The sequence below is a fragment of the Catharus ustulatus genome, chromosome 21 (genome assembly GCF_009819885.2).
Source record: "Catharus ustulatus isolate bCatUst1 chromosome 21, bCatUst1.pri.v2, whole genome shotgun sequence".
Taxonomy (NCBI): Eukaryota; Metazoa; Chordata; class Aves; order Passeriformes; family Turdidae; genus Catharus; species Catharus ustulatus.
In genome coordinates, this window is record NC_046241.1 from 113,054 (window position 1) to 140,241 (window position 27,188).

Sequence of the window (27,188 nt, forward strand, 5' to 3'; positions counted from 1 at the left end):
TCACACCATGGCATTGCTCGCACTGTGGCCCCGCTCTCACCACACCAAACTGTTCCCCTCTCATTCCTGGCTCACCAGCAAGGCAAAGAGGAAAGAGGCCTTCCATGGGGCAACCAACCAACTGCTGGGGCTCAATGTCCTCCCCTCCACTGCCCCCAGCCACCCTTGGACACATGAGCACTGTTGGTGCTGCACAGTGAATGCCCCAGGCAAGGCTGCAGGAGGCACCTCATTCTGCAGCAGCCTGGGAAAAACAGACTGGGGATAAAATTAGCTGGAGTTTTTATTATTGGGATTTTATTTTTAAAATGGAAAGTACATCACTGGTGGGAAAACTCTGAAGGTCTGGGCCAGTCTGTGGGATAGCAGTATGCCTCTCTTCTGTGGTGGATGTCCTGCTCACCCTAGGAGGGATATAAAGTGGGAGCCAGCTGTAGGAACAATCAGCATGGCAGCAAGGACCATGAGGGGGCTGATCCTACCCCCTGGGATGCTTCAGGGTGGTGCAGTGGCACATGGGGCAGCAGGGACAGCTGAGCCCTGCCAGGAGGTATCACATGGCCATAGGGTCCCTGGGAAACTCTGGGGGGAAGAACCCTTCCTTTCTAAGCAGTACTCATCCCTCCAGCCAGAGAAGATACAACATGGGGTCTGTAAATTCAGGACAGTCCTGGAGAGGGATAGAGCTACCAGCTCTTCCAGTGTATGAAGTGAAGGTGGAAGCCAGATCCAACCCATCCTAAAGCAGGCACCTCCCAGTGCTGGGGTGGGTGCAGCAGCTCCCTGTTAAGGGGTGGTGCTTCTGGAGGTTTGCCTGCACTGAAATAGTGGGATTTTGGCAAGTACAGAGAGGAGGGATCTACTGCAGGGTGAAAATCAGGAAATCATGGCTGGCTCAGGACACCCCCCCCCCCCAGCTGAAGATAGCTGGAGACAGGGAGAGGGCTCAAGGAAAGTGTCCCATATGCATGCTGCCACCTTCCTCATTTTTGGACGCTGCTACGTGGCAGGAGGGCACAGTGGGAATATCACAGCTGTGTTACTGCTGACTGCTCCCAGGCATATTTGCTGAGAATGATGTGTGCTAGCCAGGAATGTGGCTGGCACAGGCTCCAGCTGGATTCTGACATTTTTTTTAAACAAGTGGAATTTGCACCTGTAAAGATCTCACCTGAAAGCTTAAAACCAGTGCTAGGAGCCTAAGCAAGTGCCTGCCTGGTCCCCTGGTGAGCTGTCCAAGTGACTCCCAGGAGACCCCAGTTATTCCAAACACTGGAAACATTTCTCCTTGTGCAGCAGCCCACTACTAAGCCACAGAACCCGGCATTCATCCTCTCTGCCGCTCAGGAGTGGTGTTCCTGGCAGATTACTGAGAGGAGCCTGAGCAGCACTCGCAGCCTGGCACAGGGCTCAGGTGCTCTATGCCTCTGGTTGGAAGTGGTTGGGATATGGCAGCTGCCTGGTGCCTCTTTTTGACCCTGGGTTGAGGAAGTCCTGCTATGATTGTGCACCCCTGCTAACCACAGAAGAACTGATACTGCCGATCTTGGGGATTGCTTCCAGAGAGACGTGTGGGGTGTTGGAAAGGGAAGCTGAATCCTTTAGCAAGGCACATAAAGCCTTCCTGCATGACAAGGTGAGGGTAGGAGACAGTGGCAGCTAGGTAGGCTCCCAGCATCAGTTTGGCACTCAAACCAACCCTCAGAGGCTGGAGCAGGTTCCTGCCCTGGGAAGGCAGAGGTGCAGCATCTTCCACAGCTCCACCGTGGACCTCCATAGGTTTCAGGAGCACAGCTGCCTCTTCATGGTCATCCCCACAGGCTGCAGGTAATCTCTGTTCTAGCACCTGGAGGACCTTCTCCTCTCCCTCTCCACTGAACTAGGATCTGCAGGGCTGTGCAGTGGTTTTTACTTTTTCTTAAATACATTACCCCAGAGGACTCCCCTATTCACTGCTGACAGGCTCAGCTTTGGGTGGTGGTGACGGGTCCAACCCAGGGACAGCTTCAGGTGCCTTCTCACTAAGGCAGTCTACAGATCCCCACTGCCCAAACCTTGCCAATGCAGTCCCAAGGACACGATGTCTCCCTGACAGGACAGGGACCAGGCTAGAGCAGAAGGGGGATGCGCTGGAAGCAGGATGTGGTTGCTCATCCATAGCAGCCTCTGCCCAGCTCCTGTCTGGTTGATACATACCAGGCAGGACCATGTCTGTCCTGACAGAAGCTTCACACACCTGGGTTGATATCAACTCCTGAGGACTCACCAACCTGGGCAGCTGCTGCAGCACTTGGTGCAAGGGAGTTTGAGATATGGACCTCACCGTCCACTCCTCAGAAAGGAGGCAAGTGGCTGCTAAGCACCTCTGGTGAGCTGCCTGCACCCCCAGGTGCTGCCAAATTTCACACTCATGTACTGTTTCTCTGCAGAATGTTTAAATTCAGCCCTGCCCAGGGACTTTGAACAAAAACAAATTACCCCAGTAAAGAAAGATTTTCCCCACAACAGGGTAGTGTCTCCCTGCGGCACCTGTCATTAGCTCGTGAAACCATGATTGTTGTTCCACCTCACAAAAACCAAAATCTACCTGAAACTGAAAAATTTCATCCAAGTCACCTGTTAAAAGCTGAGAGCAGGAGGTAGGACAAGCACCCTTCCCATGCTCTCCCTGGTCATGGCCCTATCCCTACAGGCACAGAGGAGCACCTAGAGATCACTGCCAGTTTCCTTGCAATGAACCTGGGTAGATTTTTCTTTTCCCTTTGTCCTAGGAGCAAAGCACTAATGGATCTTAAAAGGGCAGGGCCATGGCCTTGAGTGAAGCATTAGCAGCCCTGAAGGCCTGAGATCATCCCAGAACACAACTGTTCTCTATCTCCTTTCCTCTCATGGTGACTCAATCACCTCTGCAATCTACTTCAGCCTCAGAGATGTGTTTAACTGGTGCCATCCCAGGTGAGGGTCCTGACTGCTCTCTTGTCCTGCAGCAGAGAACATTTGTCATGGGACCTTTTCTTCAAAATATTTTGCAGATCAGAACCACAGAATAGTTTGTGTCAAGGGACCTTCAAGTCCATTTTGTTGCACCCCCTGTCATGGGTAGGGACACCTTCCACTAGACAGGTAGTTCCAAGACCTGTCCAAACTGGCCATGGATACTTGCAGGATGGGGCAGCCACAGCTTCTCTAGGCAACCTGTGCCAGGGCCTCACCACCCTCACAGGGAAGGATTTCTTCTCAGTATCCCATCTAACCATTGAGGCCATTCCCCCTTGTCACTTCCAGGCCCTTGTCCCCAGTCTCTCTCCAGATCCCTTGGAGACCCTTTAGGCACTGGAAGAGGCTCTGAGGACTCCCTGGAGCCTTCTCTTCTCCAGGTAAACATCCTTAGCTGTCCCAGCCTGGCTCCAGAGCAGAGGGGACCGAGCCCTCAAAGCATCTCCATGGCCTCCTCTGGCCCAGTGTTAGTAAAGGAGGGAGCTGAACTCCAGACGGGACTGGGACCCTGCCCATCACTGATGCTGTGCCATGGGGGCTGTGGAGCTGTCCCATACTTGCTTCATGCTGAAGAAACATCCTTCATGTTTCAGAGGTTTGCACAAAGCCAGTTGACCTGCCTGAAGAGGCCTTAAGAGACCCAAAGACATGTCTGTTTTGGAACAGGAACAGCTACCTGCAGCCCTAGGGTGTGTCTGAGGGTGTCCCTCTGTAGCTGGAGAGACTCCTATGCATCCTTGGGAGTATCCAGCTGCACATCAGTCACATTGGTTTGTAGCACGTGGAGGAGGAAGAAATGGATGAAGTTTCCCAGGTTTTTTCGAGATCTTCACAACACATGATATTCTCACATTCAAGCTGGTTGCGTGCCACAATCAGCTCAAAAGCTCGAGTTTCTCCTGAAAGACAAATAAAAGTCCAGTTCTGCAGATATGTCCAAAACCTGAAAAGTATAACCGTGAAAATCTCTGCCAGTTATAAATGTTAGAGATTTTTCAGTGTCAGGATTTTGGGTAATCTGACTTCCATTTTTGAGTTCTGAGTTGTTTGAGAAAAAGCTCTTGAGATAGCTGAGGGGTCCTGGGGTGCACCAGGGATTCAGGAGGAGAGTTCATACAAAAGCCTCCAGGTTGGGCAATGGTAGTGAAGCAGGAGGGTTAAATCTGGGGAAAAATGGGTTTAATAAATTGATTAAAGCTGAATAATTTCCTGGCCAGGGTATGATTTAACTCAACAGTTACAGGTGATTTCACTGCAGCTCTCCAAAGCTCGTCCCTTTCCCTGGATGAGCAGCCCTGTGGAGCCTCAGCTTTGCTAGAAGGAGACAAGTCTGGCTGCTGGAGGGCTTGCCAGGAGGTGGATGCTTAGGGATTGTCTCCGGAAAAGTGAGCTCCCAGTGGTGTTCATCCAAAGTGGGAGCTGTCAGAACCCAGGAAAGATTTTCCCTTTGCCCAGATGTCAGTCGGTTTGGGTGGGGATCCTGCAGGGCCTGGCCAGCAGGAACAGGGAGGGATGCTGCCAGGAGCACCCAGGGCTGAGAGACAATATCAGACATGGAGAGATCCCTTGGCTGAGCCTTGGCAAACGCCACAGCACCCGCTCTCCTGCCCTTGTGATGCAGTGGGTCCATTGCTGCCATCCCTGAAACAGGGCTCCTGCAGCCAGTCAGGAGCATTCCAGGCTGCTTTGGGCACCTCACACTGCCCTCTCTGCCACAGTGGTAGGAAATGAATCTGTGCTGTGTGTGCCACTGTCTGAGTGTGCCATCGCCTGCCCTGCCAGTGCATCATGCTGGCATTGCTCTGCTGGACACAAGAGGTTCGTTCTGCTACCAGGAGCAGTGACAGCTGGAGCCAGGAATAACAACAGCCCGTGACATCCGCAGTGCCCCTTCAGAAGGGCTTCTGTACTACTCTGCCCCCACCAACGACTGGGAGCCCTGGAAGGCCTGGGAGCACGTGAGCACCAGGAACAAAGGATGCTCTTCCAGTCTGGGTCCAGCATGGTGGCTTTGATTCATCTCCTGACCTCTAGTAGTCAGCTGGCTGAGGCTGCACACTGGAATCCCAACAGGCAGGGAAGGATCTGGCTGCCCAGTTGGTGGGGAGAGCCATTTGGACTAAGGCTGGGAAGAGAATGCACATTGTGTCAGCTAGGGCTGGAGCAAGCCCTGGACTCTAGCAGAGGAAATGGCTCTCCTGAGGTTTCTTGCTGCATTTTGGGACGTGTAAAGGACTGGAAATGTGCCTGCTGGCTGGAAGGGTGTCCTTAGGGCTGTGTACCTTTGCATGGAGGCAGTGACCATCTGTCACAAGAAAAATCCATTTTCAGGGCCACAAATTTAACTTTAGAATTGTTGTTGAGGCAGTCATTGGATTGATAGAGAACTGCTCCAGGCTGGTGGGGGGATCTGAGCCAGTGTACTGGGGCTGCTCTCATGACTCATGATGGAAAACAGTGGGAAAAGAGACCGGCAAAACCAAGGAGTCCAGATGAGATGTTTCCGTGATGCAGAACTTTCCCTGGGACTGTAGGGTGGGAGAGGGAACATTGCAGGACAGCTCTTCTTGGTGTTCCCCACCTCATGGAGGGGATGGGGGCAGGGAGGGAGTGCACCAGGAAGCCCAAGATGTGCTGGGAACCTGTTTTTTATTGAAGTCCTGCCAAAGAAGAAAAGAGACCCCTCCATTCCCATAGGCTGAGTTTCCAGTATGAGGTCTTGGATCAAACAAGTATAGTTTGCTGCCAAAGATTTGCAGAAGCCCTAGGACAAGACAACTTCTCCAGCTGCAATGCTGTGCAGCAGCATGGAGGGACAGAATGTTGCTACTGGAAAGGGCATGGACTGTCAGCATCAGAGGGGAAAAAAGATGATTTTGCTCAGTGCAAAATGGGACCCCTTCCTGTATCCTTCCCAGAGCTTAGGAAAGGGGTGCTGGAGCAGTGTCAGCTAGCTAGCTTGTGACTTGCTGCTGGAAAGCTGCAGTATGGCAAAGGGAAGGTGGCTTATGCCCTAACAGAGGTGCTCCTGCCTCCTGAACTGGCTTCTAGGGCACAGTGCAAGGGTGGGGGATACTCAGAGCCCTCCTAAAATGTTTGCTTTTCCCTAACTCCAGGGATTTGAGGGAACCTCCGGGCAGAGAATTTCTTCGTGCATCAGCAATGGGAAAGAGCAAATTCACTGCACAGAAGAGCTGATGGAGAGATACAAACCAATACAAACCCTGTCCTTTCAGGTTACTTGAATTCTGCTTGCAGGTCAGTACAATAGCTGAGCATGGAGTAACAGGTTCTGTTTGGAGCTTCAAGGGACACAAATCCCTTATATAGCCAGATAAATGTAGATAACTGGGGAATAAGAGACCACTTAATGTCAGAAAGGATGTGGGTTTTGGGGGACAGTAGACAGTAATGCTTGTACCCACCTCAGGAAAAGAAGACATTCCCAGGTGTCCCACCTCCCCATATCCTGCTACCTATCCTCTTGCCACTCACGGGGACCTTTGCAGCATCCCAAGGCCCTGGTCACTTCAGGCCTCTGGGTGTTGAGTAGCAGGGTTGGCAGAAGGGCCCCTCAGCTGCCCCCAAAAGTGCCCTGCTTGATCAGAGCCCTCTGATGCTTTGGTGGGGCTCAACAGGGACAGCTTGGGTGTCTCAGACTCCCCCAGGAAGTCTATTCTTGCTGTGTGTCTCCATGGGGCTGTGGTGATGGCTGTGGGCTGCTTCAGTGAGCCTGCTTCCCTGAGAGCCAGGCAAGGGCTCAGCCTTTGCATGGCCCAGCTGCTCACCATGGTTATGGCTTGGTGCTTGTAGGGACGGGATTGTTAAAAACACGGTTTCTCACTTGGAATTGGAGCCTGTGGGTAGTGTTGGCAAGTTTAAGGAAAGTGACAAACAATTCCCTGCTTTATTCCAAGAAGAAGATAATTTTCCCCTCCATTCTGCCAGCTCTCTCCCCACCCCACTACTGTCCCCTCTCTCACACTGAGGATGGGGATCAGCCCCTTGCCACAGGGCTGCACAGGAGGATTGGTGTATGGTGCTCCCTTCCTTCATGGCACATGCTTCCATGCTCTGCTCGTGTTCACCCAGCCTGTCCTACAGGCTTAGGGACAGGTGAGCCTGCAGTGGCTGCATGGAGCCAACAGGATGTGACCATGACCCTGGGCCTCTACGTGCCAAGGACACCTCTGCCCTGGGGCAACAGCATAAGGGACAGATGTTCTGCGGGTAGGTGTGGTGTCCTGTGCCAGCATCCACGTCACATGAGGTTTGGGGAGAGAGCTTGTCATGTGTTGTGCCAGGCTGCAGGAACAAGGCTGTCAGCCTGAGGGGCTGCCCAGTGCCTCTGTCCTGGCATGAGAGGACTCCTGGCAGAAGAAGCCAGGAGAAACCAGTGGGGCTTTTCTAGAAAAGCTGACTACTTCCTGGCTGGTTCAATGCCAGGACAACAGGGATCCTGCCCATGGACCTCCTCAGGGCTTGCATCACACAGACACTATCCTGGGAAACAGGAGACAAAAAAGGGTTTAGAAAGTGAGGCAAGAATAGAGATTTGTTCTTGGGTTTGATTTTCCTTCCAGGCAAGGATCCTTGCCAGGAGGGGGATTGTAGCCTTGGATACACCGAGATCCTTCCAGACCTTCAATGCCTCTAAAGGGGACAAGATCTGGGCTTGGAGCCGAGGCTGGAATACATCAGTAGGCTCCCACTCACAAGGTGCAGAGGCTCAGCAGGAGCTGCACTCTATCAAGACCCCATTCCTGACTGAGGAAGGTTTTTGCCTTCCCTTATTTTTTTAACTCTACTGGGTGTAAACACTGTTTGGATTTGCAGCTTCACTGGCCACAGACTCAAAAACACCCCAAAATGACTCACATGTGTGTGCTGTGGCCTTACTCAGTGCTGGGACTGGTGTGGGCATCCCCAGGACTTCCTGACAGGTCCTTGCTTCCATTCCAGTCCTGTCTGACTCCAACTTTGTGCAGGTGGAGATGTGGGTAAACATACCCTGAGCAAAAGCATCTTTCTGGCTCCAGGTTCACACATCTCTGCTGGAATGCAGGATACACCCAACAGCAGGACAGGCAGCTGGGAGGTTTCCTGATGCCCTACACAGTATTGTGACTCCTTCAAGAGCAAAGGCAACGAGATACTGGGGAGAGAGTCAGCCTCAGCAGTTGGGGAAGCCTAGATATCCAAGTCCTTTGGTTGGTTCAGGACTCACCCTGACTGGAGATCCCTGAGAAAGAGGCACCTCTGGGCTTGCACAGTGGCCTGCATTGGCTTGCACTAAGCCAAAACATACACCTGATGTCTCAGCTGAGTCCTAGGGTACATCAGTCCAGGTCCTGACCTCCCAGAGCCCTGGGAACTGGGAGCAGATTCCTACTTCTCCATCTGTCTGTGCCTCCAGTGCAGCTCCCAGGCAGAGCTGAGATTGGGAATGGGAGTGGGACTGGGGTTTGAATTGAGAAGGGGGTTGGGGGATTTCTCCCATGGACCACAGCCTGTGGGTAGGTGAGCAGCTTCAGCCCAACCTGAGACCAAAGGACCAAGTCCCTGCCCTTATTCCTTGGTGTGTGCTTCAGAGGTAGATGGGGGCTGTGCTCCTTCTGGGAACACCTTTACAGCCTCATGCTGTCCCAAATGTCCTTCTGTCCTCTCCAGCCAGCCCCTCTCTGTCCCTGCTGGTTCTTGGTCTGGGTGCCTCTGCAGAGGAACCACACTGGCTTCCAGTGCTCCCTCAGGAGCAGGTCAGGACCCCTGCAGCTTCTGCCAGGGCTGAGATCAGTGTTATGCTGAACAGCTGTGGAGTGTGTTGTGGGATTGTTTGTGTATTGCTCAGGGCTGGCCCGTGCTGGGCCAATCCCGAAGCTGTTGAATGCTTCTGGATTGAATGGTCCCTGGCACTTGCTGTTGGCTGAGAAGCTCACAGATGTGAGCAGAGAACCCCATCCCTAACCCCTCCCTTTGGACCCCAGCCTGTTGCAGGGTCTACAGGTTCACTGTGTTCTTACTGTTATTACTCAACCACATATGGAGCTGCAGTGCCGCCCACCAGTGCTCCCAGCTGTGTTCCTCCATGTTTTACAAAGCCATTGAGCAGCCCTGAGTCCCACAACCAGAAAACCCCACCTTTCAGAGCCACCAAGTAATTTCTTCTCCTGCCCCAGTGTCTCCTTTGATCCCTCGTTCAACCCTGCAACCCTCACCCAGGTGGCCCTACCTCAGAGGCTTTTGTTGGAAGAGATGGATTAGAAAACCTCTCTCCTTTGTCTGGGGAAGTGGCCGATCCCTGCACTGCTGGATGACTAATGCACTCCCCACATTCTCCTCTTTGTACTCATGTTCCATTCTGCCCCCAGGGATAATTTCCCCTGCTCCATGGTGGGGACAAACTTTTCTGCCCAGCTGGGATGGGTGCCAGCATGCCCTGTCTTTCCTGGGGAGTCTGTGCCTGTGACTCTCCTCGGAGAAAGGCTGTGTCTCCCTGAGGCACTGAGCTGAAATCCATGTCCACACCAGCAGCAGGGGATGTAGAAATACAGACGAGAGTCCTCAGGAGTCTCAGGCATGCTGGTCACACATCCTCATCCAGCTTTACGTGGGATTAAGCTCTCTGTGTTTATCCAGGTATGAGGTGAGCCAAGGATACCAGCACAGTAGGGAGCTGGGGCTCCTGAGCTGATTTCTCTTTGCCTGGGACATCCACCCCTTCCTTTGGGCTCCTATTCCATGCCATAAAGAATGATAGAACCATAGAACGTCCTCAGTGAAAGGGACCCACAAGGATTACAGAATCACAGAGTCATTAAGGTTGGAAAATACCTCTAAGATCGTGGAATACAAGTCCTGGCCCTGCACAGGATACCTCAACAGTCCCACTCTATGCATCCCTGAGAACATTGTCCAAATGTTCCTGGAGCTCTGGTAGCCTTGGGGCTGTGCCCATTCCCTGGGGAGCCTGGTTAGTGCCCTAGCATCCTCTGGGGAAGAACCTTTTCCTGATATCCAGACTAAACTTCCGCTGACACAGCTTCACGCTGTTGCCTTGGGTTCTGTAACTGAGCAGCAGAGAGAAGAGATCAACATCTGCCTCATCTCACAGGTTAACCTGGTCCCTTGCTGCCATGGCCTCATCACAGGGATGACACAGGCTGTACAGTAATTTCATGACTATAAGGCGCACCCTTTTGACTAAATTTTCCCCCTGAACCCGGAAGTGCGCCTTATAGTCCAGTGCGCCTTATGGTCGTGAAATTACTGTAATCATGAAAAATTGGCATTAAATTGTGGGGAACTTATTGCTGCCCCACAGCAAAACCTGCTTCTGTGTCTGGTGGATTGTCTGGTTATTTCAGGTTACAATGCATTTTCATATTCGGTCATGCTGAGGGGATCTGTCCCTCCTGCTATCAAAGCAGTTCCCTAAAAATTCATGGCATGCCTCTGTCCCTGGGAATGGTCAAGGCAGGATGAACATATGAAGAGCAGTGCTGTGGAGGTCAACAGAGGTGACAGAGTTGAGATGCTGGCAGGCAAACAGATGGCAAGCAGGGTGGCAGGCAAACAGGTGACAGACAGCATGGCAGGTAGAGACGTGGCAGAGTGGTAGCATGGCAGAGCAACCAGGCTGTGCCAGGCTGGCCCCCCATGCAGCCGCCTGCTCGTTGAACCTGCTCATTTGGGCAAACTGTATGCTTTACAACCTGAGTCCTGCACAGATGACATCTGTTCTTGCCTTTCTTTGATGGTGCCCAAAATCCACATCCCTGTTTCCTCAGACAAACAAGGCTGCTCTCACCTCCTGCCATTGGAGTAAATTGCCTGCTTCGTCTTCCATGGCAGAGAAAGCCTTCCCTGCCCTTTGCTTGCTTTTTCACACTGAAGTTTCTTGTACCTGGAGTTCAGGCATTGTCCACCTGGGGCAGCCACCTCAGCACAGACACCTGCTCCTCCCTAGGGACCTGGCTGGGTTCCCTCTGAGTGGCTGGGGCTGCCCACACACCATGGGCACCCTCGGTGCCCTGCTCTCCAGCCTGTGGTGCTTTGACAGGACTACATGGGAAAGGAGAAATTACATGAGCACTCCCGCCTCACCCCGCCTTACTGGGGCAGCAGCTGACAGTGCCTGACCCTGGCTGGGCTGAGCTCAGACAACCATGCTGGGGTGCTCCCTGCCTGAAAGTACCGTCACAGGGTATTTGGGTATTTCTCTGGTTATACATGTGTTGCCTGGCTGACATTCCCTTGGGAATGGGATTATTTCCACCTCAGCATGTCCAAGCTTTTGGTGCCTTCCTGTTTGCTCTGGAGGTTGAATATCCTGGGACACAAGTGATTGTCCTAGGTTTGGCACAGACTCCCTCAGACCTCAGCTCACACTTCCTACCCCCTTGGGGCTGGAAAGAGGTTGGCAAAAGTGACCCCATGAAGAGGAGGAGCAGCCTGCCCTGGGGAGGGAGGGGATGCCAGCCTCCTTTCAAAGCCACCCATGGACAGTCTGGGAATAGGATGGCCAAGTCTGCACAAGACCAAGGAATGGAGGACACTGACATCTCCCAGCATGTGTACCACCACACCAAGGACCACCTGCCAGATAGGAACTTGCTCTGAAGTCCCCAAAAACAAAAGAAGGATGAGGACGAAGGGCACTATCCCTACTCCTACAGGGTGCCCTTCAACCCTGTTTCTGCTCCCTACCATCCAGAAAAGAGATTTTTTTGTTCCTTTTCAGTCTTTGAAGACCTCATTGCTTGTCCATCTAAAGGTGAAAGCAGGAGGTTTGAGAAAGTGATTAAGAGCAATCCAGAAAAGATTTCTCTGTGGTAATCCCTGGAGGAGTTGCACTGCAGAGGATGACAGATGAGTGCATCAGAAGGTGAGGTGGGCAGCATGAAAAGTCAAGAATAGGCAGGTATTTTGCTCATAGAAACTTGAGAAGAGTCAGACTGGGAAGGCAGAAAGGCAGTGGAAATGATGCTGTGCTGAGCCTCAGGGACAGGACTGTGGTTTCCTGTGGCATAATCAGCAGCAAAGGGGGATATTTTTTTCACATAGATTAATATATTAATGTCTTGGAGCAGATTGGCACGGATTTTCCGGGATTAAGTGCTTAATGAATTGAAGCGAGGAGGTAAACCCCTGCAAACAGACTCACAGATTGAACACAACACTCCTGCAGAGAATCCCTGCTCCACACTGATGACACTGCCAGGGTGAGAGTGACTCTCTGTGCCCCTGTTTAGCCATTTTCTTCTCCAGATACTGCTGCCAGTCACTGCTTAGGGACAGCACTGGAACTCATTCCCTGTGGGACCTCCAGCAGCAGAACCTGCACAGTGCAGCAGGGCATCAGGGCTGGGGGCTCCTGCATGACAAGCCTTGGGCAAAGGCTTAGCCCCATGAGTGCCTCTGCACCCCAATACCACAGTGAGGGGCAGAAGCTCCAGCACTGATGCAATGTATGCTGTGCATGGGTCAGCTGTAAGCGGCAGAAAAGCTCCTTGCTTCAAAAATTATTGAGAAGTGAGACAGGCATGAGGAGCCTCAGCTCACATCCTCAGTGTGAGAGTGTGACCCTCAGCTGGCAACCCAGCTGCTCTAGGAGCCAAGTCCTCCAGCCTTCTCGCCTTATTATTTTGTCCGTTGTTGTATCTCACTGTGTAAGCAAGCTGCAAATGTCCTTCTCAGAGGAAGGAACCCAACCTCCTTTGGCTCGCTGCTCCCTATGCGAAAGCATCACATTACTCTTGTGACTGTATTGAAACCAGCCTCAATATGCATCTGGGCTCCTCAGGGCTGTCACGAAGTTCTTGTGATGATTAAAAGCAGGAACACAGCCACAGTTGTTAATCATTGTAGATGAGAGGTTCTTGGAGCTTTTCTGTATCTCAGGATGTTCCCACATCCCACTGAACCCATCTAAGGACTAAGCCCCAGGGCGGGGGCAGGATGGGGTTGAGCCTGGGATCAAGGACCATGCCCGGAGGGGTAGATGGGGCTGATCCCAGACTCACAGGTTGTGCCCAGGGAGGAGGGACAGAATTGGGTTGAGCCCTCCCGGTAACCGTGATGTTCGAAGGACAAAGCTGATTCTGGGGCCGGGGCGGCGCCTGAGGGGCCGGGCTGGGGCTGATCCCGCACAAAAGGACCGTGCCCGTGGGGTGTAGATCGGTCTGGTCCCGGGGCGGAGGCAGCAGGAAGATCTAAGTCCTGGTCCGGGGCAGCCGCAGGACGCGCAGCCCGGGGCCACGGAGCCCGGTGTCCCGCCCGGGTGGGCCGGGGCGGCGGTGACTCAGCCGGGAGAGGCGGGCGAGGAGGAGGCGGCGGAGGAGGAGCGGCAGGAGCCGCCGCCGCTGCCGAGTCGCTTACCTGCCCGGCTCCGCCATGGCCCGCCGCCTCGCCGTCCTGCTCCTGCTCCTGGCCCTCGGCTGCCTACTGGGCATCCTCCTCCTCCTCCTCGGCTCCGGGGACACACGGGGCCCGCCGGGCTTCAAGGTGAGTGGGGCGGTGCGAGGGCGCCGGGAGGTCCTGGGCTGCCGGGGGTTGGGGGAGCCGCTGTGGGTACCTCGGTGTATGGCATTCACGGTGTGCGGAATAACTGGTGCCGGACAGACGCTGGCATCGGAGGATCCCCAGCGTCATGGGAGGCGCCGGAGTTGAGGGTCCCTCATCTGCGGGGAGTGTCGCAGGGAGCAGCCCCCGCCGGGTGCGCAGGGATGGAGCCGCCCCAGTAGCGAGAGCCGTTGTGTGGCACCTCTGCTGCGGGACCTCACGGCTGCAGGACCCTCGGCCGCCCATCCCTTGTGCCTTAGGACGTGCGCTTTGGGAGGGGAATCTGTTGAGCACACTGAAAGATAGCGGCCCCCCAAGCCAGAACAGCCGAGTCAGCATCTGCTGCTGTGGCTCTGCCTGGGCCAGGGCTCCCCTGCGCATCCCAGCATCTCCCTGGGCTCCACTGCATCGCCCAAGCCAGTGCTCCTGAGTGACAAATGCACTTTCCTTTGCATACAAGATGCCTTTTTTCCCTCCTTTTTTCATAGTAAATTCAGATGATTAAAAAAGTTCCTGAGCAATTTCTTGTTGGCCAAGTACTCCTTTTGTAGGCCAAGTCTTTTGTTTTAAAATAGTCCCAGGCTCTTGTCCTGAAATAGTTCATCTAAAATCCCCTTTTTCTCATCCCAAGCAATTTACTTGGAGACTTTCTGAGCCAGCCTGCATGCCAGATGTGCCGCTGTCTTCTCTCTGAGTTTGTCAGATGTAATGAAGACTAGAATGAGAAGACGAGCTGGCTTAGCCAAGATCACCCTTTTTGCTCTTAGTATAACTGCCAATTATTAACTCCTCTGTGACGCCTTTCTTTGCCACCCATTGCCACATGCTGGGGCATCTTGGGCAGCGCCCTGAGCTGGTTTCAGAGTGGATTTTATCTCTTGGCACATGGAGGAATAAGATTGGTACCAAGACCCCCATATGTAGCACTTGGATCAGCCTGGAAAGCCTTTCTTCTTCCTGGTTCCAAAATGGACCTTTGATTTTAAACCAAATTACTTCCCAGAAACTATTTTTCTTGAGCTGTTTTTTGGTGCTTTTTCTCTCTCTGCACCTTCTAGTCTGCAGGCAGTGCTATGGTTTGGGGCCAAGCCTCCCTGAACACTCGACTGGGTCCTGACTCTGCTCTGCTCAGGGACTCAGGGTTCCTGGACATGCCAAGTGCTGTGAGGTCCAGCATGGTATGTGCACCAGTGTCCAGCAGTGCCTGTTCCCAGGGGGTTGGCGCCAGGAAGGTGCTGAGCAGTTGCTTTCACAAAAAGTTCAGCACTGTTTTGAGAATGCAGAACTTTGTGTTATTTTAACTGAGCCCAAAAGATGCCCACATGGTTTAGAGGTTGGTCCTGCTATGGGAGACCCTGGGCATGTCTTCTGATGGCCTGGACAAGATGTGGTCCTTGCTGGCTCAGTCCTCGTTAGCTGCTGGATAGTGCTGTTCACTGCTGAGCTACAGCTCCACATCTTCCCTTTCCAGCTCCTCTGCTTGGAACATAGCCTTAAAACCACCCTGGATTAGTTATCTTGCTGCTGAGGGACTGATCCTTCCCTCATGGGTCTGCAGTGGAGCTCACAGCCTGATTGCCCTGAGCTGCTGCTCTTGACAGCCCTTTTCTTTCTTCTTTTGGCAAATGTATCTCTGGCAGTTTCTATGTCCTGTGGCTGCTGCGGCTACCGCAGCAGGAAGGAAACCTGTCACAAGTCACTGCACTGGGGGCCGCATGACCTCACCACCCTTGAGAGAGGCAGAATGGTGGAGGGCCAGGGATGAGCCCCTCATGCGACATGGGGCAGCCTGGATAGCCTGTGGGATGGGGGCTGGAGACCTGGGCATGGCCATGGGGCATAGTGCCAGGCAGTCACACATGGGGCATTCTCAATGTCTCCATCTGCCTCCGCCACTGGGCAGAGCCATACAGATCAAGAGCCCCAGCCCTACCGGTGGCCTTTGGGAACATAATTGTCCTCTGTGTCCCCTCTGCAGGGGCTTTAGGACTGAGCAGCCCTGACTGGGGCTGGGCTGAGTGATGTTGCACTGGGGAGAGCCCTTGGGACCATGGGTGACCCAGGAGGCAGCAAAGATAGGTCTGGCATTGGAAAACTGTCCCAGTGTGGAGCCATAATGGGGACCTCTCTGTGTCCCCTCCACCTGCAGCATCACCAGGGTCTGGTCAGGGGGTTCTGTTAGAAAAATCCCTGTGTCACCAGGAGATGCTGGTGTTGGGGACTGTCCCACACGCATGAGGCCCTGCCAAAGCCCTGGGTTGATGGGAGCCAGGTGCTGCCACGGGGGTGCACCAGGGCATCCCTATGTCTCCCCAGTGGACATTTGCAGTGTGCTTGTTAGCAGGCACAGGGCAACTCAGCTGGCAGAGCTGAGGGCAGCACTTACACTGCAAATCACTACTGGAGTGGGCTTTTATCCTCGCTCCTGGAGCTTATCACCTGTAGGGCCCCTGGAGCCCACCTGCCCATTCCATGGCTCAGACCCACACGGCAGCACACTCTGCTCTAGGGAACGCCGTGGCTCTGATGCCCAAGCCCAAAGTCTGGGCAGGGACAGAAGCTAAGACAGGGACAAGATCTGGGGCCAGGGGTTTGCACCATTCCACACCACTGTAGGTGACCCTATTAATGATTTCTGTATGAATGCTGGAGGCATGGGGTACCCTTGGGACTGGAGAGGATGACATTCCTTCATCTGCTGCTGCTGCCAGTGCCAAGGCTGGGGGACCCACAGGATGCCCCTCACTCCACACCTGGTGGCAATGGGCTGGAGGTCCAAGAAGAGAGACCCCAAACCCTGACCCACAGGTGTGGGGCAGCCTACATGGGGCAGCCAGTTCTGCATCCTGCTCCAGCGGTGTCACTGTTGTCCCAACATGTTATCTCTGCGTGGGGCTTACCCTGGGTACAGGCTCCATGCTGCCTCTCACTGCCTGCACTTCCCTGGGCACGTACGTGGCATGTGTGCCCTTGCACAACCATGCACATGACCCTCCTAAATGCATGTATGCACAGACATGTGCACCCATGTGCACACACATTGGCACACTTATGTGTGTGCACACCTCACCCTATGCACATCCACATGCAAGCACCCCCACATACCTACCTCTACATCTAAATTTGCACACACCTTTGTATGCACACACAAACATGTGCACTCCTGCAGTGTGTATCCCACAAGCACACATAAATGCATGCACATCCATGCACGTGCACATACATGTGTGCACCTCTTTACATGTGCAACTCCACCCCAGGTACGTACCCTCATGAATGCACTCTGCTACCAGCTCTCCATGGGGTGGGAAGTGGAGCAGAGTCAAGCCAGCCCTGCTGAGGGTGGGAAGAAACTCTGGGAATGAGCCTTCTCTCTGTCAGAGGTGGCGGATCTCCTCCTGCTCACTCTGAAGCCAGCCATGTAGCCATGTCCTTTCCTGCCGTGGGGTGAGTCTGGCATCCCTAGCATCCCCCTCCCAGGCTGACCCCATTCCTGGTGAGTGGCACCAGGTATTCCTGGCACTGCAGGTCACCCTCCTTGTCTCATGCTCCAGCATCTCTCAGCCCTTGCCACCATGTAGATATCCCTGTCTCCAGCCTTGTCCCTCTCTATGGACTTCAGCCTCTCCATGGCATCTCCAGGCTGAAGACTACTCCCAGGGTCTTGGCTGTGCTCAGTCCTGGGTTTGGGATGACCTATCTATGCTCTCCCTTTGGGGATAGCCTTGTCACCCTGCTCCTGCTAGTGTCACTCCAGGTGATACTTGGGGTAATGTGGTGCCTTGTGAGCAAAACAGAGACATCTACATGTTGGCTACAGGGTGTGTGGGCACATGTGGCACCGAGGTGGACAGGGGGGTCCCCTGGGGCTGGACCCTCCTCAGAGTCCCCTGTGCCTGGACGGTGACTGCTCATCTGGGAATGCAGGGTAACTGCAGGATCCCAGGGTGAGCAGGCAAGGCAAAGGTTGCTCTGGCGAGAATGGAGTGGGGTGCCACGTGCTGGGCAGAGAGGGTGTTGAGAGCCCTCTAACCTGTGCGGAGCACTCACCCCAGCACCCAGCCCAGGAGGGAGGAGTTGTCAGGCTCTTTCCTCCTCTCTGCAGGGTTTGTGAGGAGCTGAAGCTGCTCCACTGCTTCAGCCTGGCCACAGAGGGAGATTCTCTGCTCTATTGTGGCTTTTGGCCCAGGGCATGAGTAAGTCACTGGGCAAGTCTGGGAAGGCCACCCATGTGAGATGGTCTCTTGAGGGAGCAGGAGGTACCACTGGTGCAGGGCCATGGGTTCATGGTGTAGTTGGGGCTACCTCAGGTATGGCTGCCTCTGCCCTAACACTTCTGTTGCCTGAGCTGGTGAAAACCAGGTGGTAGGGACAGGGGTGGCATGGGGCACCGATGGCAGGCAGGGCTGGGGTGGCTTCCAGAGCTGGGCAGGGAGAGAAGCTGCCTACTCCAGCCCTTGGTTCTGTCGAGTCTAGGCAGGGTAGGAGCAGAGACTCTTAGGAGGTTTAAGCCTTAGGTGGCTTCACCCCAGAGATGCTCAATTGGGGTGGTGCTGGATCCTGCCTTGCTTTCCCCCCATATTCACAGCCCTGCGGGGGCACAGCAGGGGCCAGGATGGGCAGCTCTGAGACCATGAGCAGCAGTGGTCAAGCAAAGGGGTCCACCCAGGGGTACTGCAGGCAGCATGTATGGTGTCCCCTCCCTAGGAGCTGGGTAACCTTGTTTGGCAGGAGAAACAGGGTTATTTATAGCCAGAGAATGGCAGAGCCATACAAGGGCAGGAGGGATGAGGGGCATGGCTGCCCTTCTTTGGCCAAGAGCATCCCAAGGAGCCATTTCAGGTGTCCCTCCCCACCACCAGTCCCAGGGACCTGCTAGCATGGCTCAACAGGAAGCCGGGAGCAATGGTAACGTGCACTGGGGGAAGAGACCCCTGAGCTGCACTCAAGGGGGTCCCCTTACCCAAAAAGCCAGTGTCCCTGTGCTGTTCCAAACAGCATCCCTGGATGGCCAGTATCTCACTCCTATTCACATCCCAAGGCAGTGTCCTGTTTGGGCAGGTGTGGGCCCAGCAGTGCCAAGCTGGGCTGAGCAAAGCCTGCCTCTGCCAGATGATGCTCCAGAGCTGCTGGACACTGACAGGGTAGGAATGGTTGTGCACGGAGCCCCAGTGCCTTCCCTTGGTAAGGGCTGGAGCAGCCAGGGGACATTCAGCCTCCAGGCCTGACACACTGCTTTTCCCCCCTGCAGTACGGCATCGTGCTGGATGCTGGGTCCTCCCACACCGCCATGTTCATCTACAAGTGGCCTGCAGATAAGGAGAATGACACCGGGGTGGTCAGCGAGCACAGCATGTGTGATGTGAAGGGTAAGGGCTGGCCCTGGTCCAGCGCTGGTGGCAGTGTCTGTTGCATCTCTGTGGCAGGGCAGCATGGTGTGAGTGCCCCACCATACCCAGCTGCCTCCCTCTGTATTCACTGGTGTAGTGACATGTTCTAAACGGTTCAGCTCTATTCCTGAAATGTCTCCCAACTCCCCCCAAGGCTTGCAGCTACGTGTGCTTGTGGTTTTTCTTTTCCTGGCAGGTACTGAACCACCAGGCAACAATCCAGCTCCCTACTTAGCCCAGTGAGGAGCCAGGATCTGTTTTTCACTCTCCCTTTATCAATCTTTCCCAGACTGTCAGCCAGCAGGGGATGCAGTGTGGGCAGGGAGATGTGGCTGGACCCTGGATGGCTCCATGCCCACAGAAAACTGCCTTTTGGACAGTCCAAAAGGGGCAAAGCTGCTCACCAGGCATCTTCCCACTGAGCATCATCCCCTCACCAGCAGGGAGCAAAGCTGTTTTCTCCTGACAGGTCCTGGCATCTCCAGCTACAGCTTGAATCCTCTGGCAGCTGGGACAAGCCTGGAGCACTGCCTGAACCAGGCCCTGAGAGATGTGCCCAAGGAGAAGCATGCGGACACCCCGCTTTACCTAGGTGCCACGGCTGGCATGCGCCTGCTCAAGTGAGTGCAGAAGTGGTCCTACCTTTCAGAGTAGGATATGATCTGCAGGGCACAGCCAGCATAGCACTAGTGGAAAGGGGCTGGTGGGGGGCGTGCACCAGGACAACCCACCCAGACTTTTTGGATGCTAGGAGTAAAGTCCCTTGCACCCACTGCCAGCCTGATACGACACAGTGAGAATAAACACCCCTCAAGAAGCACACGGGGAGGAGTTGTGCTCCCCTCACTCAGCACAGGCAGGATGGATTCTATTGTCCCAGCAGGAGGGAGCACACTTCATTCCTGCTACCTACCTTCATACCTCCTCCAGCAGAGACAAAGGGAATTAGCTGGTGGTTTTTTTGGGACATGCCTATGGGTACTCAGGCAAGGGCTCACCTCTCTGCTGGGCCCTGCTATGGCAGTGCTGGCCCCCAGGGACTGTAGGGACAGGGAGGGCTCTGCAGCACTTGTGGCGCAGGCCTGTCACTCTGCCCTCTCACTTTGCCCACAGCATTGCGGACCCACAGGTGTCAGATGCTGTCCTCAGAGCTGTAGCAGCCAAACTGAAGATGTACCCCTTTGATTTCCGGGGAGCAAAGATCCTGTCAGGGGAAGAGGAAGGGGTCTTTGGCTGGGTCACCGCAAACTATCTCCTGGAGAACTTCATCAAGGTGGGCAGGGGATAGCCACATCTAATGGGATGGCTGTGGTGGCTGGGCAGCTCATCATACACTTATGCCTGCTCTTGTCCTCCTTGGCTCAGCGTGGATGGCTTGGAGAATGGATCCAGCCTCAGAAGAAGACCGTGGGGGCCATGGACTTCGGGGGTGCTTCCACACAGATCACCTTTGAAACCAGGGACACAATTGAAAACCCCAGAAACAAGGTGATGCTAAAGCTGTACGGCCAGGCATACAAAGTGTACACACACAGCTTCCTCTGCTATGGGAGGGACCAGGTCCTCAAGAGGCTGCTCTCCAAGCTCCTCCAGGTACAGTGTGTGCTTGATGTGGATGCTGGCTGTCATGACCCCATGGTTGCCCCTTCACCCTGGTGTTTATGCTGTCCATCAGCCCTGGAGCAGCTGCACACCTTTACTAGCCAACTCAGGTTTTGCCCTCAACCCTCTCCTGGGTTCCCAGGGCTTTCTTTCACCTTCTCGATTAGATGATGCAGCCCTTGGCTAAAGCCAAGATACCCCAAGCCATTTTGAGACACTTTTGACAACTGCTCTGTGTCTTGCTGCTCAAGCTCTGGGGGAGCTGTGGCTATGGCACAGCTCATGCACCCCACGTGTCCCTCCTTTGGCAGGATGAGAGCTACCAAGCAACTGTCTCCCATCCCTGCTGGCCTATGGGCTACAACAAGAGCCTGTTGCTGAGCAGCATCTATGACAGCCCCTGCACGGAGAAGGAGAGGCCAAGCCTTGCCCTCAACACCACTGTTACCTTGGTCGGCACCGGGAATGGGAACCTCTGCACTCTGCATGTCAGCAAGCTCTTTGACTTCACCAACTGCTCCTTCTCCCACTGCTCCTTTGATGGTGTTTTCCAACCAAAGGTTTCAGGAAACTTCATTGTAAGTCCTGGTATGGAGGAGGGTGGTGACCTGGCTGCTGGCTGGAGAGGTTGTCCCCAGCTCCCCAGCATCATGTGGCAGCAAAGTCAGACCCACAGCTCTGCAACAGTGGTTGCTGGTGCTCACCACAATGGCCAGAGTGTCTGCTGATGGTGAGACAGTTTGCTCCCAGCCTGTCCCACAGCTGCTCCTTTCCCTCCATCAGGCCTTCTCTGCCTTCTTCTACACGGTGGACTTCATCCGGACCGTGATGGGAAGACCCGTGCACCTGCCCAGTGACCTGAAGGATGCTGCAGAGATTGTCTGTGCCACCAGCTGGAGTGAGGTGGGTTCCCTGGGCATCGTGGGAAGGAGAGGGCTGCTTCATGTGGGGTATCACCCAAGCTTTGAGAGAGCCCTTGGAGGTCACTGGGTTTCCTGGCACCAATGGATTAGGGGGATGGCTCCTACATGGGACTGGGAGGGCAGCCTTGGCCTTCCAGATGTAACCCCCCTGAGCTTCAGGCCACAGACACAAGCCTGGCCGTTGCTGGCTTGACCTGTCTTCTCTTTCCCTCTGTGCATCCCACCCAGCTGCTCCAGAATGCCCCCAAGCTGGAGAAGAGGCTGCCAGATTACTGCGCTGTCAGCATATTTGTATATTTGCTCACCACCAAAGGCTACAGCTTCAACAACCATTCCTTCCCCAACATTGCCTTCCAGAAGAAGGTGGGTAGCACCAAAAATACATCCCCATCCCATGCGATCTCTTTGGAGTTAAGCCAAAGAACCCTGCAGGAGAGATGATCCCACACAGAAAAAGAGCCAAGTAGAATCAAGGAAGATCTCAGTGAACAGGGGCAGGAAGGAACTCTCAGTTTTTGGAGGGATCTCCTAGGGGGTGGAAACAAATGAGCTGAGCTGGCTGTTGGGGTGGTCATGGGGTCAGGTCCTTCAGCCCTTCCTTGGCCCTCAAGACACCAGCCATTCCAAGCAATGCTTTGCTAAGGGTTTTTGGGAAGTTACTTCAGGTAAGGATCCCACTTTTGTCTGCATGTGCTATGGGATGTGCAAGGAGATCAGGACTGGCCTGAGTATACATTCCTAGGGAATGAGCTCAGTTCAGCACAGGATGGTCACTGCTCTGTCCCTGGGCTGGCTGGACCTGTGGGCAAGCAGAGGCTCAGGGGGCTGTGGGCTCCCCCACACTCTTCTCCCTTGGGCTGACACTAAGGCTGCCCCTGAAGGGTCTGGAGCACAAGTCTTATGAGGAGCAGCTGAGGGAGGTGTGGGAGCTCAGCCTGGAGAAAAGGAAGCTCAAGGGGTACTTTCTCACTCTCTACAACATTCTGACAGGAGGTTGTAGCCAGGTGGGGATTGGTCTCTTCTCCCAGGTAATATATGACAGGACGAGAAAATGGCCTCAAGTTGTGGCAGGGGAAGTTTCAGTTAGATTTTAGGAAAAATTCCTTCATGGAAAGTGTGGTCAGGCATTGGAACAGGCCGTTCCAATGTCGTGGTTACCATTCCTGGAGGGATTTAAAATGCGTGTGGATGTGCCACTTGGGTTTAATGGTGGCCTTGGCAGTGCTGGTGTCGCTGGTTGGACTCCATGATCTTAGATGTCTTCTCCAACTTCACTGATTCCATGATTCTATGATTCTAAAGTCTCCTGAGCCCATACAGCTGGGCTGGCTGGGCAGGCAGTGACCATACCACCATACTGTTTCCACAGGCAGGAGAAACCTCCATTGGCTGGGCCCTGGGCTACATGCTGAACCTCACCAACATGATTCCAGCAGAGAAGCCCTTGTTCCACAAAAGCATGTTGTACAACTACTGGGTCATCCTCATCCTGCTCTTTGTAGTCACCACCCTGACATCACTGGTGACTGCCATCTGCCTGCTCCGGTACAGTAAGTCCAGCATAATCTGATGGCAGGGATAGGGTGGGCCACATCTGCAGGACCAGCACTATCCTACCTGCTGGAGGCTCCATGGTCTGAACACTTGGGATGTGGCAAGTGCTCAATGTCCTTCTCCAAGGCCTGACACTGTCCCAGAAGGAAAGCTGTCCCCTTTTGCCCTCCCCTTGCCCCCAAGCTGCAGGAAAGGAAGGCCAGAAGAGGATCACTGGCCCTGTGGGAGAAGGGCTTAAATGTTTCCCAGTACTACTCATGGATGGACCCTGGAGCAGGCTTGGGAATGGGACATTCAGAGCTAGGACATCTTTTTGCCACCAGAGCTGAGCTGAGCTGAGCTGAACTGGGCCAATGAGCCCAAGCAACAAGAGGACTCACTTCCATGTGTATGTGTATGAATGGGGAATATTACTTACACTAGTCCTTATAGCTGACCTCACTAGCCTGTCCCTGGAGCATCAGCCCTACCCCCTGGGGAGCTCCAGGCATCACCCACGTTGTCTTTCTGGCTGACGCACAAAACCCACTGACCTTCCTGAAAGCAAGGTCTTGGCCTTAGCCAGTGGCCCCAGCTTTGGGTAAGGACTCAGCAACAACCAGATGTGGGAAGATGGCAGCTTCCAGGTCCCACTTCAACAACCATACATGGTGCCTTCATATTCCCATGGTTCCTATGCAAATTTGCCTTTGCTACAGTCAGAGACTCCTGCACACCCCAGTTCCTGCAGCTCTGTGGTGCATGACCATGCTGGCACAGAGTTGATGGGTTCCCACACTGTGGGGCTTTGCTCTGCACTGGGATTTGAGCCTGGCATCACCCTGCACCAGGGAGGTGCTGGGAGGATGCATCTTCATTTCCAACCAATTAAGAACATGGGTGTACAAACATTAAGAAGGTTTGGTTTTGTTTGTTTGAGGTTTTTTAATAATCTGAAATAAACGTTTGTAACCACTGCTATGGCTCAGTGGCTTGTGATCAGCAGACAGTTCAGCCTGGCTGTCTCATGGGGGCAGAACCCCTCAGCCACATCTACAGGTCAGGCTCTGTCTGAAGGTCTCAGTCCTTGCAGCCTGTCCAGTGCCGAGACACTATCACAGCTCTGTGCGCTCTACCAGCCTGGAGACGACCTCAAATAGACCAAGGTGGCCTGGAAACCTCACTCCAGACCCACCTGGAGGTGGAGGAGCTCTAGCCAGCCACAGTCACCAAGCTCATGTTTCCCCAGTGCTGGAGGCACAGTCACCTCAAAGCCAGGAGCAGGTAGCTCAAGCTGTCCCTCACTGGCACGGCCCTAAGCAAAACAACCTGCCAAGAGCCTCCACTGCCAGGGTCCAGCGCTGGTGCTCAAGGGTGGGAGCAAAGCAGCTCACATTTGCTGCGCAGATACACCAGGATACACATTGCGGTGCTCAGCAGCTGCATGGGATTGGTCCCAGCCTTCCAGTCCTTTGGGAAGCTTCCCCCTGCCCTGCACATTCCACAGACATGGAGAGGAGTGGCTGTAGGGAGCTGCAGCCCTCTTTGCTCCTGCTAGCAGTACTGCTCTGTGGGTTTGCTCACTTCCCAACACCGTTCTCTGCTCCAGATGAACTCCTGGAATGCCATGCTTGATTTAACACACCTGTTTCCTGCAGTACTTAGCTTTCAGTTTTTCCACTGACTGCTCCCCATCTCTCTGCACAGGGCAAACCTGATTCCAGTTCAGGGGATGCTGTGAACCCCCAAGCCCAGTCTCCTCCCCAAGTTTCTCATCTCCTCAGCACAGGGACGCCCTCCTGTGGTGAGCTTCAGGGCCTGTCCACACATCTTGCACGGAGAAGGCACTTCTGGTTCCTGAAGCAGAAATGCTGCTCTAAGAATTCAGGGCAGCTCTCAGAATTCAGGCTGGTTTCCTCTTCTAAGAAATTTAATTGCAGCTGGATCAGAGCTAGACATCCACCAGGAGCAGACAATTTACCTAGTCAAGACTTGGAGTCTGACATGGAAAAACCCCACAAGTCGCCCATAGGATTTGAGACAGTACCATTACCTTGCCAAGCAGTTATGGATCTTGATGGGCTATCTGGGACTAGCCAGTGACAGGTGAGCACCGCAAAGAGGGACCCTGGGCACATGGTCACCTCTGTTGCAGGAGAAGAGGACACCCCAGAGACCACCCAGCTGTGGGACTCAGCTCAGGCCTGTTCAGATAAAAGTCTTGCTGCTGCAGTGGACAGGACATGGGGACTGGCTGGGCTCAGGAAACACAGGCGACACAGCAACAGCTCTGCCTTCACAAGTTAGCTCAGACCTGTCGGTGCCTGCAGCTCCCTCAGAGCAATCTAGGTGCTGACTGTGACTGCCATCACCACACAGGGACCAGAGCTCTCTGCTCCAACATTTACTGCAGAGGTTGCCTCAGGCTGACATTCACCACCTGCTCTGTCCTTCACTTCATCCAGAACGAGTGCCTTCAGCTCTCAACTTTTATTGTACCTCCAGTGCAATTTGCAGAGGCCATGGGGCAAGCAACAGCAATCCCTGAGGTGCCTCCACCACGCTCTCACCGCAGGATCAAGTCCTCTGAGCTTTCCAGCAGTGTCACCAAGCCCATAACTCTCGCAGGCAGCGTGGGCAGCGTCAGGTTGGGCAGGCAAGAGGGAGTGAAACAGGACATGGGCACAGCATGCTATGCTCTGCTGGCTACTCCACCACATCGCCGTACCTGTTCCTCCTCACCAGTGTTGTGGTGCCATCCCTGTCCTCTGCACTGGGGAGGTTTTCTGCAACAAGAAAGTACATGTTCCCTGGACCTCCAACTACCCTGGTGAGTTTGTGAAGGGTGGGCAAAGAACCACAGAGCCTTGATGAAGCACATAGCGCCTCTTCAAGTTGGTCCAGCTTTGGGAGCTCAAGGTATGTGTGGGAGAGAGCAGCAAGCAGACATGAGAATTGTCCAGCAGCACCTGTCTTGATGCTCCTCCAGTTCTGCCCACCCTACTAAGCAGCAAATCCCTCCATCCCTTACCTTCTCCTTCCTCTTCCACCAAATGAGCCTTTTGTGCTGGCTCTCGTGAATACCCAAAGCAGGAAGGGCAGGAGGCAGCAGCAAGTGCACTCAGCCCACATCACCAACCCTGCTCAGGATCCCACTGTGGGGGGGGACGAGGGGAGGGGAGACAGGTATGAAACCAGGTAAGGAGCTCCACCCACCATGGGTGCTCTTGCTCCCACCCCTTGGCTGCAGATTTTGGCAATGACACTGTCACCAGCTTAATTAAAAGACAGGAACAGCAAAGTAATCATTGTAGCAGGGAAGAACCAGGCACGACAAGCTCAGGGAAATTTCTCGGAAGAAATGACTGTACCTGCGGGCTGAGATACCCCATCAGTCACGGCGAGTTCCTGTGGGGACTTGCCTGTCTCCAGGTAAATCCAGAAGTTGGAGCATTTCTGCGTCTCAGCTCTGGTTACCACGTAACTTCCGAGGGACCCTGCAGCTGGAGCGGCCGAGGTGCTCCTGAGAGTGCCAGCAGCACCTCGTAGGGACAGCATCTACTGCTGTGAACCCTCCTGAGCCCTGGGGGCTGGGGCACAGGGAGGCGGCTGGAGCCAAAGACGAGCCCCCATAACAATGGCAAACATCCCCTGGTACCGCTCAGGCTGGACACTTACCCGCAGCCAGCAGCAGGCTCCACTGCGGGCTGTACGGCAGCTTCTGCCGCGCCAGCTTCTGCACTGCGAAGGCGGCCCCGCTTCCTGCCGAGACCAGAGCTGGGGTTACCGGACATGGCCGGGATGTCCCCACTGCCCCCAGAGAGCAGCCGAGGGGATGCTGGGGTAGCTGGACCGGCCCGTACCTGCCAGGAAGGTGACGATGCCCTTCATGAAGGCGTGAGACTGGCAGGCCGCGTACTGCTGCAGCGCCTGCGGGGACGCGTCAGCGCGGGGGCCCGAGGCTCACCCGACCGCCTCAGCCCCGGCCTCCCTGCACCCTCAGCACCCCCAGCCCGTTCCCCACGGGGCGCACCGGGTGCCTGACGGCCACATCATCCTCTACACGCCTCACGCCCAGGTTCACCATAGCGGAGATACCGCGCCCGGCCCTGGGCAGGAGCCACCGCTCCCGCCCGCCCCTTCCACCGCCCCTTCCGCCGTCCTTTCCACCGCCCTTTCCGCC

General features: G+C 54.5%; 2 protein-coding genes across 6 annotated transcripts; one reads left to right on the forward strand and one right to left on the reverse strand.

Moving 5' to 3' along the window:
* Positions 1–265: 265 nt before the first annotated feature.
* Positions 266–27,124, reverse strand: TMEM141 (transmembrane protein 141). Of its 5 annotated transcripts, none has more exons than XM_033077780.2 (5): positions 27,039–27,124; positions 26,869–26,890; positions 26,684–26,767; positions 26,377–26,508; positions 25,481–25,791 (listed from the first exon to the last, which is right to left on the reverse strand). In XM_033077780.2, exons 1-5 carry the CDS (start codon positions 27,090–27,092, stop codon positions 25,712–25,714), a joined length of 372 nt encoding a protein of 123 aa, XP_032933671.1. In that variant the 5' UTR covers positions 27,093–27,124; the 3' UTR covers positions 25,481–25,711. The 5 variants fall into 5 exon arrangements, with proteins under 5 accessions (XP_032933672.1, XP_032933671.1, XP_032933670.1 ...); XM_033077779.2 differs by having other exon boundaries at positions 26,684–26,782; XM_033077778.2 differs by having other exon boundaries at positions 26,869–26,935; positions 27,039–27,121.
* ENTPD2 (ectonucleoside triphosphate diphosphohydrolase 2) lies at positions 13,173–23,982 on the forward strand. Its single transcript, XM_033077772.2, has 9 exons — positions 13,173–13,500; positions 18,809–18,926; positions 19,417–19,567; positions 20,061–20,220; positions 20,313–20,540; positions 20,861–21,127; positions 21,333–21,452; positions 21,701–21,835; positions 22,842–23,982. The coding sequence occupies exons 1-9, from the start codon at positions 13,390–13,392 to the stop codon at positions 23,040–23,042; spliced, it is 1,491 nt and encodes a 496-aa protein (XP_032933663.1). The 5' UTR covers positions 13,173–13,389; the 3' UTR covers positions 23,043–23,982.
* Positions 27,125–27,188: the final 64 nt, after the last annotated feature.

Excerpts from the sequence above, each read along its gene's own strand:
- ENTPD2 (XM_033077772.2), top strand. The coding sequence starts at position 13,390 with ATGGCCCGCCGCCTCGCCGTCCTGCTCCTGCTCCTGGCCCTCGGCTGC. Across the intron at positions 18,927-19,416 it reads CAGCATGTGTGATGTGAAGG|GTCCTGGCATCTCCAGCTAC; the intron begins GTAAGGGCTGGC and ends TTCTCCTGACAG. Across the intron at positions 19,568-20,060 it reads GCTGGCATGCGCCTGCTCAA|CATTGCGGACCCACAGGTGT; the intron begins GTGAGTGCAGAA and ends CTTTGCCCACAG.
- TMEM141 (XM_033077782.2), bottom strand. The coding sequence starts at position 27,092 with ATGGTGAACCTGGGCGTGAGGCGTGTAGAGGATGATGTGGCCGTCAGG. Across the intron at positions 26,936-27,038 it reads ATGTGGCCGTCAGGCACCCG|GCGCTGCAGCAGTACGCGGC; the intron begins GTGCGCCCCGTG and ends GCGTCCCCGCAG. Across the intron at positions 26,509-26,683 it reads GAGCCTGCTGCTGGCTGCGG|CTGCAGGGTCCCTCGGAAGT; the intron begins GTAAGTGTCCAG and ends CGGCCGCTCCAG.